An 18,525-nucleotide genomic window follows, 5' to 3' on the forward strand; every position below is an offset into this window, starting at 1 on the left:
GATAGATAGATAGATAGATAGATAGATAGATAGATAGATAGATAGATAGATTAGATAGATAGATAGATAGATAGATAGATAGATAGATAGATAGATAGATAGATTAGATAGATAGATAGATAGATAGATAGATAGATAGATAGATAGATAGATAGATAGATAGATAGATAGATAGATAGATAGATAGATAGATAGTTTATTAACGTCTCACCATTAATATACACAATACAATATTTACATATATAATCATAAAACATAAATAAAGCAAATTTACAGATCTAACATTGTTGGGTTGATGTTTAGACGAGTTATAAAACATAAATATATATTAATGCCATTCTTAAAAGAATTATGAGAGACAAAAAGTAAAATTTCATCAAACAATAAAAGGACTTTAAAATAAAAACTATGTACATGCACTTATTTATAACTTCTAAAACAAATTACAAAAATTTATCAGTCTAAAAAATTTATCGATATAAAAAATGTCTCCTTCTGTCTAAAATAGATTTGCAGGGTTGGCACATTTGTAAATAACATTAACGTTTTGGCATCCCAACACAACAGACAGTTCGTTCCTTAAATCGTCATAAAGCGAACATTCAATTAGTACATGTTCCTCAGTTTCAGTTTTATTTTCACAAATAAAGCAAGTCCGTTCATGCATTGGTGAACGTTCGAAGCGCCCGGTTTCGATTCGTATGGGTGCAACCCCACATCTGAATTGCGAATATGCTCTACGTTGAGAAAGAAGGAGATAATAGTGTTTTTAAATAATTTCACAACTAATTTCGGTTTTAAATGTTCTAAATGTCCTTAATTTGTTACTACCACCATCCATACGTCTTGCAGAAACTCTATGTAGATCTTCCGTCCACTTATTTCTATTCGGTTAAACGCTTATCTTCTATTTTCGCTAACACCGTAGCTTTGTGAATGTTCGTGTCATTATACCAGTCACTTATATTACACGATTCAAACTGCCGCGATAAAGTCTATAATTTGAATTTTTACATGCTTTATAACGCCTAAAACTATGTTCCGCTCAGTTATGAATTATTTTATTAAGTCGATCAGTGTTCATATACCTTAAACGATTCCAATGATTAATTACAGTTCGCCACTGCCTTACACAAGGTGGTTTCATAGCTGAATCTCCATTCACTGCTACATTTATATATGTGTAGTGCCTAATCAAATAGTTTAAAACAAGGATATTTACATCATTAGGTGGCGTCTAGACTAAAATACACACGAAAGGCTGACACATAAATTATTTAGATTGTTTATTTTAGACTTTTTTTTATATGAATATACGTTTAAGTATGTTATTTTAAACTTTAAAGTCGAATAATTAAGATTTGAGTGAAACATGACAGGTAGTGATTGTTCCATTGACTACGGAGCTGATTCCTCGAACGCACAAATCGACTCTTCAATTTGGAGGTATAAAGAAGAAAATGGCGTCTGGAGAGTCTTCGAAAAGTGCCGAATCTGAATCTGCTTTTAATCTGTTTTATACTGAAGTAAACGACGACTTATTTTACTATTTTATTCTTAACAATTTGTTTGTTCTAAATTATGCACACCCTTGCTGTAACACATTTATCAAGACTTTACGGTATCATTCCGACCATAGCTAAACTACTTCAAATTATGTCCTCCTATATAATTCCTTCTACTTCGTCTACTTCTACTATATAAAGACCGCCTTCAACACGTTGAAGTTCACTTGTACTGCGCATTGCTTTGTGAAGATATATATACAGTGAAATATAACAAATTTGTGAAAGTAAACAAAAAAACAAAAACAAATTTTACATAGTGGTAGTGCATATTTTTGATTTGTTATTTTTAAATATTACCTACCTACCTACCTAAGTCTACCTAAGTATTTCCAAACGCAGGAGATCAGCTTGCTCCTCTATATTTGGCTCTATTTCACTGTCACTATCACTGTTGATTACTGTGCTACCTCCGATCATGAAGTTGTAATCTACTGTGTAGTCATAAATCATAGGATGTTCTTTCCAATATTTATCTAGTCTTCTCGTTCGAATGTTTTAACGTTTAAAATTAAGATAAAACTATTTACACATGATGAATTTACGGGCTGTAGGTGTAGTTTGAGACGGCAACTTTGAACGACTCTATAGAGTCGCTCATCACAATACTCAGGGGAAGGCTGTTCCAGATTTTAATTGTGTGTGGGAAAAATGATTGTTGTCTTATTTGTGTTCGACCTAAACTGGTCCGCCGTCTATCTATAGCTTCGCACCGACGGAATGGGTTGGAGCTATTGTCACATTGGCATTAATTGGACGAGTCTGACAAATTCAACGATTCGCTAATAAAATGGGCCAATTAAAGGGATAGGAAATTGACCTCAAATGTTAATACTGCGATGCCGCAAAATAAACAAGTATCTGTTAATTAACCACATGGTAGTAGCGCAGATAAATGACCAACGAGCATGTTAACATGTTCTTGACAAACTGAGCCGGTATCTTTTGTTCCCTTTAGAACTCAGTAGAGTAATAAATGTGCTAATTTTTCTTTGATTTGCTATCAGTATAATACATAGCACATGATGTACTAGTCTTGTCGAATTATTAAATCCTGTGGTCAGAATTCTGACCACGGGATTTAGGCCATACCTGTTGTCAGTGTAGCTATAAGTGAACACAACAGGGGTCCAGTTTATATAATTCCTTGATACTCATCATGATATAATATTTTTACATTAAGCACTTACCAATGGAAGATAGCACATCAATTGTGTTTCTATCCACGGGGAGATCCTACAAGGGATGTCTCTTCCTATATGAAGGTTATACATATGTGCGACTAGAATGGGTCACTTTTTAGCTCACCTGGCCCGAAGGGCCAAGTGAGCTTTTCCCATCACTTTGCGTCCGTCGTCGTCTATCGTCCGTCGTCCGTCGTCGTTGTTAACTTTTACAAAAATCTTCTCCTCTGAAACTACTGGGCCAAATTGAACCAAACTTGGCCACAATCATCATTGGGGTATTTAGTTTAAAAATGTGTGGCGTGACCCGGTCAACCAACCAAGATGGCCGCCACGGCTAAAAATAGAACATAGGGGTAAAATGCAGTTTTTGGCTTATAACTCAAAAACCAAAGCATTTAGAGGAAATCTGACATGGGGTAAAAATGTTTAGCAGGTCAAGATCTATCTGCCCTGAAATTTTCAGATGAATTGGTCAACCTGTTGTTGGGTTGCTGCCCCTGAATTGGTAATTTTGTGGATATTTTGCAGTTTTTGGTTATAATCTTGAATATTATTATAGATAGAGATAAACTGTAAACAGCAATAATGTTCAGCAAAGTTAGATTTACAAATAAGTCATCATGACCGAAATGGTCAGTTGACCCGTTTAGGAGTTATTGCCCTTTATAGTCAATTTTTAACCATTTTTCGTAAATCTTAGTTATCTTTTACAAAAATCTTCTCCTCTGAAACTACTGGGCCAAATTAATCCAGACTTGGCAACAATCATCTTTAGGGTATCTAGTTTTAAAAATGTGTCCGGTGACCCGACTATCAAATCAAGATGGCCGCCACAGCTAAAAATAGAACATAGGGGTAAAATGCAGTTTTTGGCTTATAACTCAAAAAACCAAAGCATTTAGAGCAAATCTGACACGAGGTAAAATTGTTTATCAAATTAAGATCTATCTGCCCTACAATTTTCAGATGAATCTGACAATCCATTGTTGGGTTGCTGCCCCTGAATCGGTAATTTTAAGGAAATTTTGCTGTTTTTGGTTATTATCTTGAATATTATTATAGATAGAGATAAACTGTAAACAGCAATTATGTTCAGCAAAGTAAGATTTACAAATAAGTCAACATGACGGAAATGGTCAATTGACCCCCTAAGGAGTTATTGTCCTTTATAGTCAATTTTTAACAATTTTCATAAAATTTGTAAATTTTTATTAACATTTTCCACTGAAACTACTGGGCCAAGTTCATTATAGATAGAGATAAATGTAAGCAGCAAGACTGTTTAGTAAAGTAAGATTTACAAACACATCACCATCACCAAAACACAATTTTGTCATGAATCCATCTGCTTCCTTTGTTTAATATTCACATAGACCAAGGTGAGCGACACAGGCTCTTTGGAGCCTCTAGTTTGGTAGTGTTACTGTTATGTGGTTTCGTACTACTGTACTGTACTGCACTACTGTAAAATAACAAACATATTGCGCAGCCTACGGTTTTCACTGTTGAATTTTTATACAACTGGTAGTTTTAAAAGCATGTTCTTTCAAATGTTTTTAGGTATCTAGATTTTTTGTTAAGACTTACAACTAACGGCCTTGGAATTATATAAATCGGGTATCAATTTGTTCATTTTACATTTATCTCTTCTTTTATGTAAGCTTCACCTACATGTACCTGCCACCTTTTTTCCCCATATTTAAACAGTTTTCACAGTGATCCATCGATTCAGACATTTTTACTTTTATTTTCAAATGAACGTCAAGTTACATGTACAAAGCGACCTCGAGACTCAAATATTCAAATATTTATACTCTTTTCACCTCCTTTATAGGAGATCGATGTTTAAAATTTTGTTGCCAACCATGATAATTATTGGAAGCTCTCGGACATTCAGATTACTTGCATCTTAAATGAACGAGGTGTTCGATTGTGGTCATTTGCATAAATCATTCCTTTTTTTCTCGTGGTCACGTGATAATCTTGACGTTCTTTTGAAAATAAAAATGGCTGAACAGGTCAGTTTTATTAAATTTGTTCTAACAATCTTTTAAAGGGACTTTGAATATATGTGTATGTTTTAAAATTGTCAAGTTGTAGTGTTGTTGTTGTTCCAAAAAGAGAAACTGAAAAAACACATCACAATACACAAATGTGCAATCAAAACCAATGAAATATGAATGATACACAAACATATGACATACCAAAAAAAACCATATGACACGACGATATATCAATAGGGTGCAATTTTAACCAAGGAAATATATCTGTATGTAGTAAATGACCAATTGTGATATATCAATGGGTCATAATTTTTCAGTTTGTTTTACAACAATCATCACTGAATTTCCTAAACTCTTTCCACATCTGCTGAATCTTATTGACACAAGATTTTTTAATGGTCAAATGTTATTTCAGCTGATAAGTATAGGAATGTGTTATGATTTCGCTGTGAAATATTTGTAAATTTCACAATTATTCAAAATATGAATGGGGTCTGTTCAATGTTACCATTTTCTTCATCTGCAGGTTAAAGCTATAGAACAAGTTGACTCAGTATTGACATCAAAGCAACAGATAGACAGACTTCACAGACCTGGCTCAACATATTTTAATCTAAACCCATTTGAGGTAAAGTATTTAAAGTATTCAGCCAAATGGAAAAATCTTTCCATGTGAAAAAAAAACAATGAATGCAGACTGGTGAAAAAAAATAATGTTGTGTTTCTTTAAATAGATTTATACATGTACATCATTCAGACAGAAGCCCAACAGTACAAGAAAAACATTAATTTATAAATATTTAAGATGTCTTCTTATTTTGGTTGAACGATGCTTGTTTTTGATAAAAAGTCTGAACACTTTTATTCATGACTGTGATTTATATCAATGAAGGAAATCCAGTACTACCTTACAAACTAAAACATCCATTGAAATTCTTTATTGATCATTAGCACTAGGCGTAAGCCCCAATAAAGAGATTATAGGCTGACCAGTAGATTTATAAAAAAAAAAATTAACTCCAAGAAGCACATTTCTAATGCCTTTATTATGGATAGATAGTATTTAGATAACCAACAAACAAAGTTACATGGGAAGAAAGGAAACACCCCATATTATTGGACTGATTTTTTGTCTCCCACATAATGTGTTGGGCCTAATATTCATGGTTCAGGAACTGCTTGAAATCAGCAAGATATCTTAAGGCATATAGTTTCTCAACAGTTAAATTTAATTATTTAAAATGCTCCGCAAGCCTCGCGCTTTAAATAATAAAATTTAACTGTCTTGAGTGGAGAAATATCGTAATACACTTGTTGCAGTGTAGGAATCTATATTTCTCACTGACTATTGGATGACTTTATTTTTTTTTATGATTTCCTTGCAAGGTCTATATATGGTGAAGTCTTTATCTCGGTTTCTTTCAACAATTTCAGCATCTGTGCTATTTTGTTTATTGTTAATGTTATTTGATCATGTTGATTGTAGGTTCTTCAAATTGACCCTGATTGTACTATGGCTGATGTAAAGAAGAAATACAGACAGGTAATTGTATAAGTAATATGTAGGACTTGTTTTTACAAATTAAAAAAAAATCTCATCTGAGGTTGTGGATGATAGCCCATATGCATAAACTAATTCAGTTAGAATTGTTTAGAACAGACACATTTTTCTACACGTCCTACATTAAATTAGTATTCTGATTGAATATCTCAACTGAGTGGTTGCATGCATAAACATATTTATGAACAAAATCAAAGTTCCCTGCAGTGAACACTGTGCAAATGATTAGAGACATTCGTAACAGTTTTTTCAACTTTGCCAAATAAGGGAGATAACTCAGGTAAAGTAATTTTTATAATAGAAAGTGTTACAAATTTACCTATTTTGATATGTAGCAAGAAAACAAGTTCTCTGACCCCATTTGTTCTTTTTCTTATCTGCAAGCATGTTATAAGAGCCATCTTCTCACATTTTATCTTAAAGTTCTGATAGAACGTTTTCTTTTTATCACACCAAATTAGATTGTCCATGTATAATCTATACAACCTGTAGCGTGAAAAAAAGAACAGTGACCCATATTTCATGTACTTTTTAATATATTTTTGAAAAAAGCATGTTAAAAACTTCATTTTGACAAGTTATCAAAAAATTCTGCAAATTATAATTAAGACACCCTTGCCACCTTAAGTCAACATTAAACATTTTTTCACTGACAGCAGGAAATGCAGGCCAATCATATTTCTTCAGTACCCCTAACAGTTTATTATAATTGTGAATGAATAAAAAAAGATAGTAAAAATTGATCTGACTAATTTTTTTGCAATCTTCTGTTTCTATTTCAAAACGAAACTTTAATGAAATATTTTTGTATTTCATTTGTTTCAGTTGTCAATATTAGTCCATCCTGACAAGAACCCAGCTGATCCAGATCGATCACAGAAATCATTTGAAGGTAATTATTCATTAATAGAGATGACTCATAAAAACTAAATTGAAACAGAAAAAGAAAAAGAAAACCTTAATCAAATGATATTTAATTTTTGGAAGATTGGACGAAAACCAAAACCAGTTTATAGTATTAGTATGGTGATGTAGGGCAGGAGATCAGTAGGGAAAGTGTAACAGAACAAAGTATATAAGAATAAATTATAAAAATCAGTTGGAAAGGCTTAAATCACCAGATGAATACAATTAAAAATACATAGAATGGATTTTGACCGATGCTAATACATCCACTCTACAGACAGATACATAGTACAGCCCTCAGAGTACTCAAACATTTAATGAAAAAATCATGAATCTCAGACTTAAATTTCAATCATCAAACATCCATAGATTTAGTTTAAAAACATCATAAATAGTCAGAGGAAAATATGAACTTGTGCAATGCCAAGTTTCATGTATCAGATTATAGAGCCATGAATGTGCATATGTATAAAAACAGTAGTTAGTTTGACCAGAATACCAGTCGACCAGAAAGTTAGTTGCACAATTGTTTTACTATTTTTTAGCTGTAAATAAAGCCTATAAAACATTAGAAAATGAAGAAGGTTATAAAAGATGTAAAGAAATAGTGGAAGAAGCCAAGACGAGAACAGAGGATATGGTAAGTATATATTGATGATGTTAATATCACTTGACATGTTTGTATGCCTACAACTAAAGACTGAAATTATATTATAGTGATGGCAAAGGGTAAAGGTCAAAGGAAAACTGTATTACCCCAATGGAGACCCAAAGGGTATAGGGTCAGATCATGTTCTATACCAGATAGTTAATAACTTTTTTTTTTAAATATAACAAGTGAAAATGTAAAATATAAATTGAAAATTGTCTATTTCAATTATTTGACATAATTGCTTATATCCACATCATTTGGACTCAGGTGGTCAATTACAGGAAATAGATGAGTCCTTATAGAAGTTGTTGCCATTGAACAAAAAGAGTTAAAATATTTGGGGTCAAGATTGCATGCATTAAATCAGACCCTTGTGTGGCTGGCCTGATAGTTTTTTAATTTTCCAGATTTGATCGCTACTTTTGATATATACAAAACATAGACATTGAGAACAACATTTTACAACTCCTACCTATGATATCTCAAGGTTAATGAAAGGTACCAGATACTCAAGTTCCAAATGATGTGTTTGTGCATAACTATTCTTGTCTTGCTGTTCAGTGTGAGCCACTGCACTGTGTTAAAGACTGTACTTTGACCTATAATGGTTTACTTTTACAAATTGTGACTTGGATTGTGAGTTGCTTCATTGGCACACATACAAATGTATCTCATCTTCATATATCTATTGTCTAGAAGTTATTGCTTATAAATAAAAAAAAATAGTGTTTTTATACGATCTCAAAAAAATTGCATTTGTATATATTGCTATTGTTGTATTCATCCGAGGACATTTGGTTCCCGGACAATAACTTAAGTATAAGTGAATGGATCTATGACATTTAAGCACAAAAGAAAGGATGGTATTGATTTTGAGAATACTGTTTCCAACTTTTTAGGAATAATACCTTTAACTTTTTAGGAATAATATCCTTTAAAAGGGACCAAAAAGACATTTTTCTAGTTTCCGGACAACAACTTGTGTATAAGTGTATTGATCTCTGAAATTGTACCACAAGATTGAGATACATGATCAGCGAAGAAGACATTTGTGTCATGGATTATTTTCCAGTCTTCATTGTTGAGGTGGCCATAGTTGAAGATGCACACAGATGCAGGTACATGTGTAAGAGGGACACAGGCTGTAAAGAGTCTCTAGTTTTGCCACATAACAAAAAAAAGATTCGGGTTCTTAAGATTATCTTGTTGGTCAATGTAAACTTTGAACAAGTTTTGCTTAGTTTGTTTATGTACAACATTTAAAACATTAATCTTTTTTTTAGAGATGTATATCTATCTTTTAAAACATGGTTAAATTTTTATATTTCAGATGAAACAAAAAAGAAAAACATTAAAGAAAGAAGGAAAACCAATAATTATACCTGAAGATGATACAGAACAGGTTAGAGTTAAAACTGATTATTTCTAATTATAAAACTTAAATCACAATTTGTTCAAATTACTTGGATATAAAGCATAACTATTCATTGCTTTTAATGGAAAACATTTTGCCAATATAACTGGTTTATTTTAAATTGAAATATACTTGTGATTTTTGTGAAGTTAATTTGTCTTCTTCTTTGTGCTCTTATTATTGTGAATGCACATAACAAATATAATCATTATCTAATGACTAAATATTTTAATTACTGAATTTCAGTCTTCACAATGAACTGCTAAATCTACAGGCCCAGAGCTCAATTTTTGAAAATAGTTAGATTCTGTTGGCCTGTAGATATGATTTTAACAGGCCCAAGAGCAATTTTACAAGCCTGGGCTGCCACTCAGCGTGAAGACTGAGAGTAAATTACATCCTTTGGGTCAAGCGACAAAAAAAAATAACACAACTTCAACAAAACTTCAAGACTTACAAGTTTAAATATATTAAAAACAGAAACATAGTTATAAGAATGAATTATTTTATTGGTGCATGTACATAATTTCAACAAAACTCTTAAGATTGCTTCATAAAGCTTTGTTATGACCAACACACAGTGTCCATATCAAATTTTGAAATTTTTTATTTTTTTATTTGTCCATAGTCATCTGATGAATGGACTGAGTTACTTTATATTTAACAAGTCTTAGGTTAAAGTTTGTTACACATCAATTACTTTCAAACCTCCATAGAATTTTACCGAACTTTGACATAAGCTTTTTTAAGATGAAAGGATAATGTACGAATCAAAATTTTGAATATATATATTGGTTTCATTTTCTGTATTTTCATGATAGATTGACTTTTAGAGTTAACATTTTCTGACAGTCTGGGATAAAACTTTTTTCACATGATTAAATTGTAAACTGTCATGGATTGTTGTGAAACTTGGACAGAAGCAAATCTTTAACACCATGAGATAGCGTCTTAAGAAAAGATTAAATTTGTTTTAAATTCTGTATTTTACTTCAAAATTCACAGACAGTAGCATTAATGACAAGCTAGACACAGGCTTCCTTGGAACCCATTTTTTTACGATTTAAAAACATGACGACTGCTCGGGATGGTGCATTATTCCTATTAAAGCTGAAAAGATAGCTTTTAAAGATGGCAACTGATGGTACTTTGCCTTGATGCATTAATTATCTCATTTACCATTTCAGTACAAACATGCTGTGTATGTACAAACTTGTAAATTGTTTGCAGACTTGGAAAGACTGAGACAGGAAAGAGAAGCTAAAGACATGCATGAAAGGTAAAATTACTCGGGAAATAATGAGCTGTGTATTTATAAAGATACTATAGGTACATATATAGGCACAGATATCCTTCTTTGATTTCATTGTCTATAAATATAAACCCTAGTTTGTACAGTCTATTTTATCTTTTTAATTTTTCTCCTTGTTAAATACTTTCAAAAATACTGAGCTTTAGTTAAAACTTATTAGTTATTAAAGTTATAATCGAATAAAGAATTATTCATATTTTCATTGTTATTGTTTTGATCTAAATTTGTAGTTGAATTTGCAGCTGTAGGACAAAATGGAAGCAGACATGTCATGCTTTTGTGCAGTTGATATGTTAGATCATAGTAATAATATGTCTAGCTTCAAACCTGAAATCACTAAGAATAGTTATACATGTTGCTCTCATACAGTAATTTGTATAAGTTTTGCAGAGATTTGCTGATTGGGAAATGTTTATCATCATATTTCTTAAAGTGTTCCTTCCATGTAATTTATTGTCGAGCCTGCAACTTTTGTTGCAGAAAGCTTGACATAAGGAAAGTGATCTGGCGGCGGCATTAGCTAACTTCTTAAAAGCTTTATATTTTAAAAGGTAGAAGACTTGAATGCTTTAAACTTTGTATATAGATGCCTCATGTAACGAACTTTCCGTCAGTCACATGTCCAATGTCCTTGACCTCATTTTCATGGTTCAGTGACTACTTGAGATTTTTTGTAATGTTAAATTCTCTCTTATTATAAGTAATTCGATAACTATATTTAGTATGTGCATACCTTGCAAGGTCCTAATGCCTGTCAGACAGTTTTGAGTTCAAACTCCAATTTCAATTGACTAGGATTGTCAGACAGTTTTCCTATGGAAGGTTGGTAGTTTTATACGGGCACTGTGGCTTCCTCCACCAATAAAAACTGGCTGACAAGAAATAGCCTAGCTACAGTTCTTTAAAGTGGTGTTAAAACACCAAAAATTAAATATAACTGGTGACACAGAAATTCAACATTAAATGAAAGAAATAGATTTGGAAAGCAAAAACAACAATTTAAAAAAAAAGAAAAAATACTGAAATAAATATTGAACCACTAACATGATTGATAAGTTTTCTGTTTCAGTGTTCTCCCCAGGCCCTTAAAGGACCACGGGCCCGCGATGTATAATTATCTGCCGCGGTGGTATCGTTCTTGCCGCGATGTATAATTTTTCTCCGTGGTGCTAAAGTTTTCGGGAAAAAAATCGTATTAATAAAAAATCGGTAAAGTTTCAGATGACTTCAACTTTACAGCAAAATTGACCAGTTCTAACCAGTTTAATCCAGTACAGTATTGACAAGTAGATTGTTTACACCACGTGATCGATTTACCTGTTGAGGTTAACCTTAATGATTGGATTTAATCGATGTACATGATTCTTTTGTGTTTTAATTAATTAAGAGATCATAATTTGAATAACAGACTTGTGAGGGACAAGCAGACATTTGTTAATGAACCCTATTACGCCAGTCTCAAGTCAAAATAATTTGCCTTTTAGGAATTAGTTGTGGAGTTACTTCCCCTGATTTTGCTAATTACAAATAAATGCTCCTCACATATAATTTTTCATTGCAAATAAAAATAAAGTACAAATTAAATGCAAAATTATATTAGAATGTTACATTAAGGATGAAAACATTCTTAGAACAAACCAACAAAAATGTTTTGCAAATTATTTTTGAGAATCATACCATTATTGATGTACAGACATATTATAATAAATAGGTATTTTTCTTACAGTTTATAGTAATGACTGTAACAGGTTTTTTAAGCCTACTGTCACAACCCTAGTATCTTGTGAATTCTTATAAAGTACTCTCCATGTCTATAAAAATGTATTAATCATAAAACAAAGTTGTTATTGTCTAAAACAATCAGGTCTAAAACTATGGAAAATAGAATTTACTGAAGGTTCTGTATCAAAATCTTGTTGAAAGTTCATTGTTATGGGGAATGTGTAGTGTAACTACAAGTATCGGGACAAAATGGCTTGATCAAAATATAAGAAGTGACTTTAGCTTAAAGACTAATTGTGCTTTCTTTTATTTATTCTTCAAAGATATTAAAGTATACAAACTGTTTATTGATTTACTTTTTCTACCAATAATTTTCTGACCCAAAGTTCTACAACACAGTACCACAGTAAACACAACAAAGGCAAACAGGTAATGACAAAAAGTAACAAGAAAAAAATAAGCGACGCAACGCGACACAAAATACTGTAAAATTCATTTTGTCACGCGTTACCCTGGTGCTATCCAAAAATCCTGGGGAGAACACTGTGTTTTCTTAAAAAAACAAGCATTTAAAATTTTTGAGTTTTTTTATTTTAAGGAAAAGAAAAGCTGAGGAAGAGGAAACAGAAAAAGAAACAAAGAAAATAAAAGAAGAGTGGAATAAAAACTTTGAGGTATAACTTTTTGATAGCTTGGTATCAAATGGTGCATTATTTAGAAAATGTGAAAAACATGTGGTAATACCACACTACTGTAAGTGAGGATTGTTCCCAAATCTTGTTGGGTCTAATAAAAGGAAGTAAAAAAGAGGCACATAGGTAGGCTGTTTCCTGTGTTGGCAGCATTAACAATGTATTAGTTTGTGATTAGGTCAGTTAATAGGGAACCTCTAGTGGTAGGTACATGGTATTTGGTATGCAGGTGTATTATCATTGGCACATTTCATTTCCATGAAGAGTGTTTGGCACTGTACCTTCAGACATTGTTCATCATCCTTGAACAGGAGGTACACCTTGGTTAAGGGAAATAACTCTTAAAATCATCAGTACCTTTGTGTCAACCATTTTATGCCCCACCTACAAAAGTAGAGGGGCATTATGTTTTCTGGTCTTGTGCGTCCGTTCGTCCTTCCTTCCTTAAAGTTTTTGGTCAAGGTAGTTTTTGATGAAGTTGAAGTCCAATCAACTTAAACTCAGTACACATGTGCCCTATGGTATGATCTTTCTAATTTTAATGCCAAATTAGTGTTTTGACCCCAATTTCAAGGTTCACTGAACATAGAAAATGACTTTGCAAATTTCAGGTTAAAGTTTTTATTGAAGTTGAAGTCCAATCAACTTGAAACTTAGTATACATGTTCACTGTGATATGATCTTTCTAATTTAAATGCCAAATTAGAGTTTTTAACCCAATTTCACGGTCCACAAAACACAGAAAATGATAGTGCGAGTTGGGCATCCGTGTTCTATGGACACATTCTTGTTATAATTACATATTCTAAGCTTCTAGGTTACATAGATTATTTTAAATCTGCTTCAGGTAAATGCTAAAAATACATTGATCAATGATGGAATTTACAAACACATAACTGATTAAATGGCTTATCTCCCTGAACCAAGGTCTACCACCTTAATGGAATATCCTCCATAGACATTTGGTTTCCAATACACTAACTTCAGTATAACTGAATGGATCTCTATGAAATTGTTCCACATGATTCCATATCACAAAAGAAAGGTTGATTCATTGTTCCACATGATTCCATATCACAAAAGAAAGGTTGACTCATGGGAGTTATTGTTGTAACTGAAGGGACTATATTTCCTTGTTTCAGGACAAAAACTTTTTTAGGGATCTCTATGAAATTGTACCATACCTCCAAAAGAAGTTTGAGGTTGATTTTGAGTGTTGTGACCCAAACTGTTTAGGGGTTCAGGTTTAAAAACAAAGATATTCTGGTATTGAAACAATAACCTGGGTACAAGTCTTTGGACCTCTATCAAATTGTACCACAAGGTTTCATATAAAAAAAAAGGAAACTTGGGTTTAATTTAAGGAATTATGGTCCTAACCATTCAGGAATAAGGGACCAAAAGCAGAATTTATCTAATAATTTGAAAAAAAATGCTTATTTCTTATCCAACTTCAATGGTCACATGATGGGGTCTAATTCAATGTCTTGAATTCGTTACAGTCTTTAATCAATTGGTACAATAGTCTGTGTTTTACCCTGGGCCTTAAAGCACTGTGGTACCCTGGTGCTATATTTCATTTTATGGAGCTATCATGGATGATTTTACAGTAGAAATATGAGGCATTGGTGCTATACTTTTTCCCAAAACGGGACTAGGATAATTTTCATGGTGCTATTTGTAAACCATGGGTAGAACACTGCCTGTATTTACATTTTGTAATTTAAGCCCTGTTTTTAAATTGGTCCACATTGAGTTAATGAAGTTTAAGTGAATGGATCTCTAAAAAATATTTTCAGAAGGTTCAATACCACAAAAAGAAGGTGTGGATTTATTTTGGGGAAAACTGTCTACCCATAAATGGCCCAAAACAAGCATTTTTCTAGTTTCAGGATATATAGTTGTGTGTAACTGTAAGTACAAATGTATTTCGATTGCTATGAAATTATACTACAAATTGTAAAACTACAAGAGATTGAGTTTGGGGGTAGTTGCCTCAAACATGTAGGTGTTAGGGGCAAAACAAAGGGCCAAAAACCAGCATTTTTCTAGTTTCCAGACAATTATAACTGTGTTTTAGTGTATGGCTCTCTCTAAAATTGTACTACAATGTTCCCTACTACAAACAAGAGGCTTGGATTGAGTTTGGGAGTAATTGCACCAAAGGGGATTAAAAAATTGAGACCTTTTACTTGCATAAAAGGAGTGTTTCTAGATAACTCCTCCTTTTAAGACCGTAGCACCCATATTTCAATATCCATTTGTAGGAATCAAGATCAGACCGAGTTAACAGCTGGAGAAATTGGAAGACAGGTTCTAAAAAGACAAAGACTAAGACAACTAAAAGTGGAGAATTCAAACCCCCGAAACACAAGGCAGAGCAGCGATGACTAATCTTACACATGTGTTAGATAATAAGGAATTATAAAAGGGTTGTTAATGGATATGAAATTCAGGTCAGGAGCTCCAAATATCCAATAGATAATTCTTTAAAACAATGACCAAGAATACAATGTTAAGTGAGTTATGTGTGTGTAATATAATTTGGTAATGAAAGGTTTTATGTGTGTATTGAGAGTTTGTATATGTTTGTTAGTTGTTGAAGATATGGTTTGTCAGCACACGACTATGTATTGTACATTGTATACTATTCTTCAGGTGTCAGTTTAACTGAGAGTTCAGTTTAATGATTTTAATACCTTGCATATTATAGCATCAGTTTATAATGTTGATTAAGTGTAGTTTACTGGTGTTTACATCAACTTGAAACTTATATGTGTATTATAATGTGAAATTTGATAAATAAATATAAAACTTTAGGCTGGCTTGAACTTAGAAACTTTCTTCAAATCCAGAATAATTTTTTGTGAAAGATGTTTTGGGGGCCATACCCCCAAGTCTTTTCATATGTCCTTCTGTCCATCCATCACCAACATGTCAGTCAATTATTCAAAAACACTTGGACGAGTTCACATGAAACTTTGGTAAATTGTTTACTGTGGATTCATTTATGTTCGTGGGTACACATTTTCGTGGATTGAACAAAACTTGGACTTTTCGTGGATATTTAATTTCATGGTTCTGCCAAAGTCTGCATGCAAGTCTATTGAAAATTTGTAATTCGTTGATCATTTAAATTCGTGGTTCATCTGTACCAACGAAATCAACGAAAATTGGTATCCAACGAAAAATAATGAATCCACAGTATATCTATTGACATGAGCTACATATTGTTTTTGTCTTGCTTGAAAGAGTCAAAAAGCAAGACATAGGTTTGCTGTTTCCATCAGCGGCAGCATCAACAATGGACTAGTTTATGATTAGGTCTAGTTTGTGAAAACCACAAGTTGTAGGTCAATGATATTTTGTATACAGTTGTATTTGTATTGGCACATCTCATTTCCATAGAGATTATTTGGCCATGCCCCCCCCCCCCCCCCCCCCCTTCAGTCGTGGTCTATTCACTTTGAAACTTATGCTTAGTTTACATGTATTAATTTGTGTGATAAGGTCAGTTCAAGAGGAAGCATTAGTGGTAGGACAATGTTAATTGGTATTCATTTGTATAAGTATTAGCAAATCTCATTTCAATGGAGAATATTTGGGCCCACCCCCTCAGTCACAGGCTATTGACTTTGAAACTTTTGCTTAGTTTACATATTAGTTTGTGATTAGATCAGTTTAATATTTAATGTACATGTTAGTTCCAATATAGTAGGTATGCAAAGTTATTGGCATTTGCAAGTATCCTTTTCTTGGGATTTTATAGCCCCATCACCTCATAGTGGGTCATTGACTTTGAAACTTTTTTATAGTTTACTAGTAAATGTTTGTGTTTGTGTTTATTTAAAGGCAATGACTTATAATAAGTCAATGGTATTTGGTATGCAGTTGTATTATTTCCATGGAGATATATGTGAACAGCAAAAACTAGACTTGTTGCTTTTAAATAGAATTAAGCAGGGACGGATCAAGGATTTAAGGTTAGGGGGTGCAAACTAAATCTTTGTTTATGTAAAATTATCTTTATATTCTTTATTAAGCTGAGGACAACCCATGTTTTTTTCAAATTATAGGGAGGGAACATACATACCACACCACTTCCTGAATTGTCTCTGTAGGCAACAGGGAAATTAGATTTTATCCTTGTACATCTTTCCATACATCCTTAGTTGGGTTCTGTTCTCTTACTTCTGATTGTCAAGCCAAATGTGATGAAAGTTATACACAATGTTTATTACCTACTTCAGAACACAGATCAAGTGCAAAAAATTGCTATGAAACTTTACTCACAATGATTATTACAAAATGTATCACCAAACACAGATATACTTCAAATGTTGGTGGCTTCACTTAAACTTTTGTAGAGTTGTGTCCCTTTATATATGAAAAAATGCTAAATTTGCCTTTTCCACACTATAACTTTACTTTGCCTAACCCAAATGTTATCAAACTATATACACAATGCTTTATTTTTAAACACAGATCAAGTTTGAACTTGGTAGCTGTCCCTTTCACGTCTGGAGTTATTAGATATAAGAAGATCTGGTATCAGTGTTGTGTCAATGATCTAAAATCACTAAATTTGCTATATATATTTACAGGTTTTTTACTCAACTTTCTGCATTAAATGTTGAAAAATTAATAGAATTGTAGAAACTGTTTACAGCAAAAATTATGGGTATACATGACATGACATAAACTATTGACTAAAACTTAAAAGCAAGGTGAGGTGTTCAGGCTCCCAGAAACCGCTTGTTATTGATTCCTCCAATTTTATACCCTATACTGAACAAAAAAATGCAATGTGAGAGAGTTAGAAGAGAATACCAGTTTTAATGTCAAATATGTATTGGCTTGTAAGAAATGTGACAAGTATTTTTGTAAAGTTATGACAAAAGATGTTAATTTTATGAAAGCATGTATTCATATGTACATATATAATATGCAAATCATTATATGTCATTAAATTTTCATTAATAAAGAGCATATAATGTTTAATGATGTTGTTTGTTTGTTATAATATCTTGTTAAGATACAGAAAATATTTATGAAACAATTTTACTTCCTATTCATTGAACTTCTGCAAGTTTATAAGATATGGAAGATTTAGTGTTTTTGTATTTGACCAATCAGAACCAAACTAACCAGTTGTATAAAGACTCCTTATTTGGTGTTGATTAATTGACAAAAATTGCAGAAAAAATGTCTCATTTAATAAAATAAAATTGAGAAAGGAAATGGGGAATGTGTCAAAGCGACAACAACCTGACCATATATATGCATTGTACACTATGGTCAGTCACATTTTCTTTACCTTATCTGAAACTTCCTAAGTTGTCAAACATATAAATTGACCAAAACGTATGGAAAGCTTACATTCAGATTAAACAAACTAGAGACTCGAAAAGAGCCTGTGTCCCTCACCTTGGTTTATGTGCATATTAAACAAAGGACACATTATAGACAAGAATATAATTATATGATAAAATTGTGTTTTGGTGATTGTGA

At 32.4% G+C, this 18,525-nt stretch overlaps 1 protein-coding gene across 1 annotated transcript; it reads left to right on the plus strand.

Moving 5' to 3' along the window:
• Window positions 1-1,393: 1,393 nt before the first annotated feature.
• LOC134687019 (dnaJ homolog subfamily C member 8-like) lies at window positions 1,394-18,015 on the plus strand. Its single transcript, XM_063546937.1, has 9 exons — window positions 1,394-1,526; window positions 5,282-5,383; window positions 6,242-6,298; window positions 7,142-7,208; window positions 7,768-7,862; window positions 9,205-9,276; window positions 10,476-10,567; window positions 12,921-12,996; window positions 15,282-18,015. The coding sequence occupies exons 1-9, from the start codon at window positions 1,461-1,463 to the stop codon at window positions 15,402-15,404; spliced, it is 750 nt and encodes a 249-aa protein (XP_063403007.1). The 5' UTR covers window positions 1,394-1,460; the 3' UTR covers window positions 15,405-18,015.
• Window positions 18,016-18,525: the final 510 nt, after the last annotated feature.

Source organism: Mytilus trossulus, chromosome 10 (genome assembly GCF_036588685.1).
Source record: "Mytilus trossulus isolate FHL-02 chromosome 10, PNRI_Mtr1.1.1.hap1, whole genome shotgun sequence".
NCBI classification, from domain to species: Eukaryota; Metazoa; Mollusca; class Bivalvia; order Mytilida; family Mytilidae; genus Mytilus; species Mytilus trossulus.

Coding starts and splice junctions, on each gene's coding strand:
- LOC134687019 (XM_063546937.1), top strand. CDS start 1,461: ATGGCGTCTGGAGAGTCTTCGAAAAGTGCCGAATCTGAATCTGCTTTT. Junction 9,277..10,475: donor CTGAAGATGATACAGAACAG/GTTAGAGTTAAA, acceptor TTACCATTTCAG/TACAAACATGCTGTGTATGT. Junction 10,568..12,920: donor GCTAAAGACATGCATGAAAG/GTAAAATTACTC, acceptor TTTTATTTTAAG/GAAAAGAAAAGCTGAGGAAG.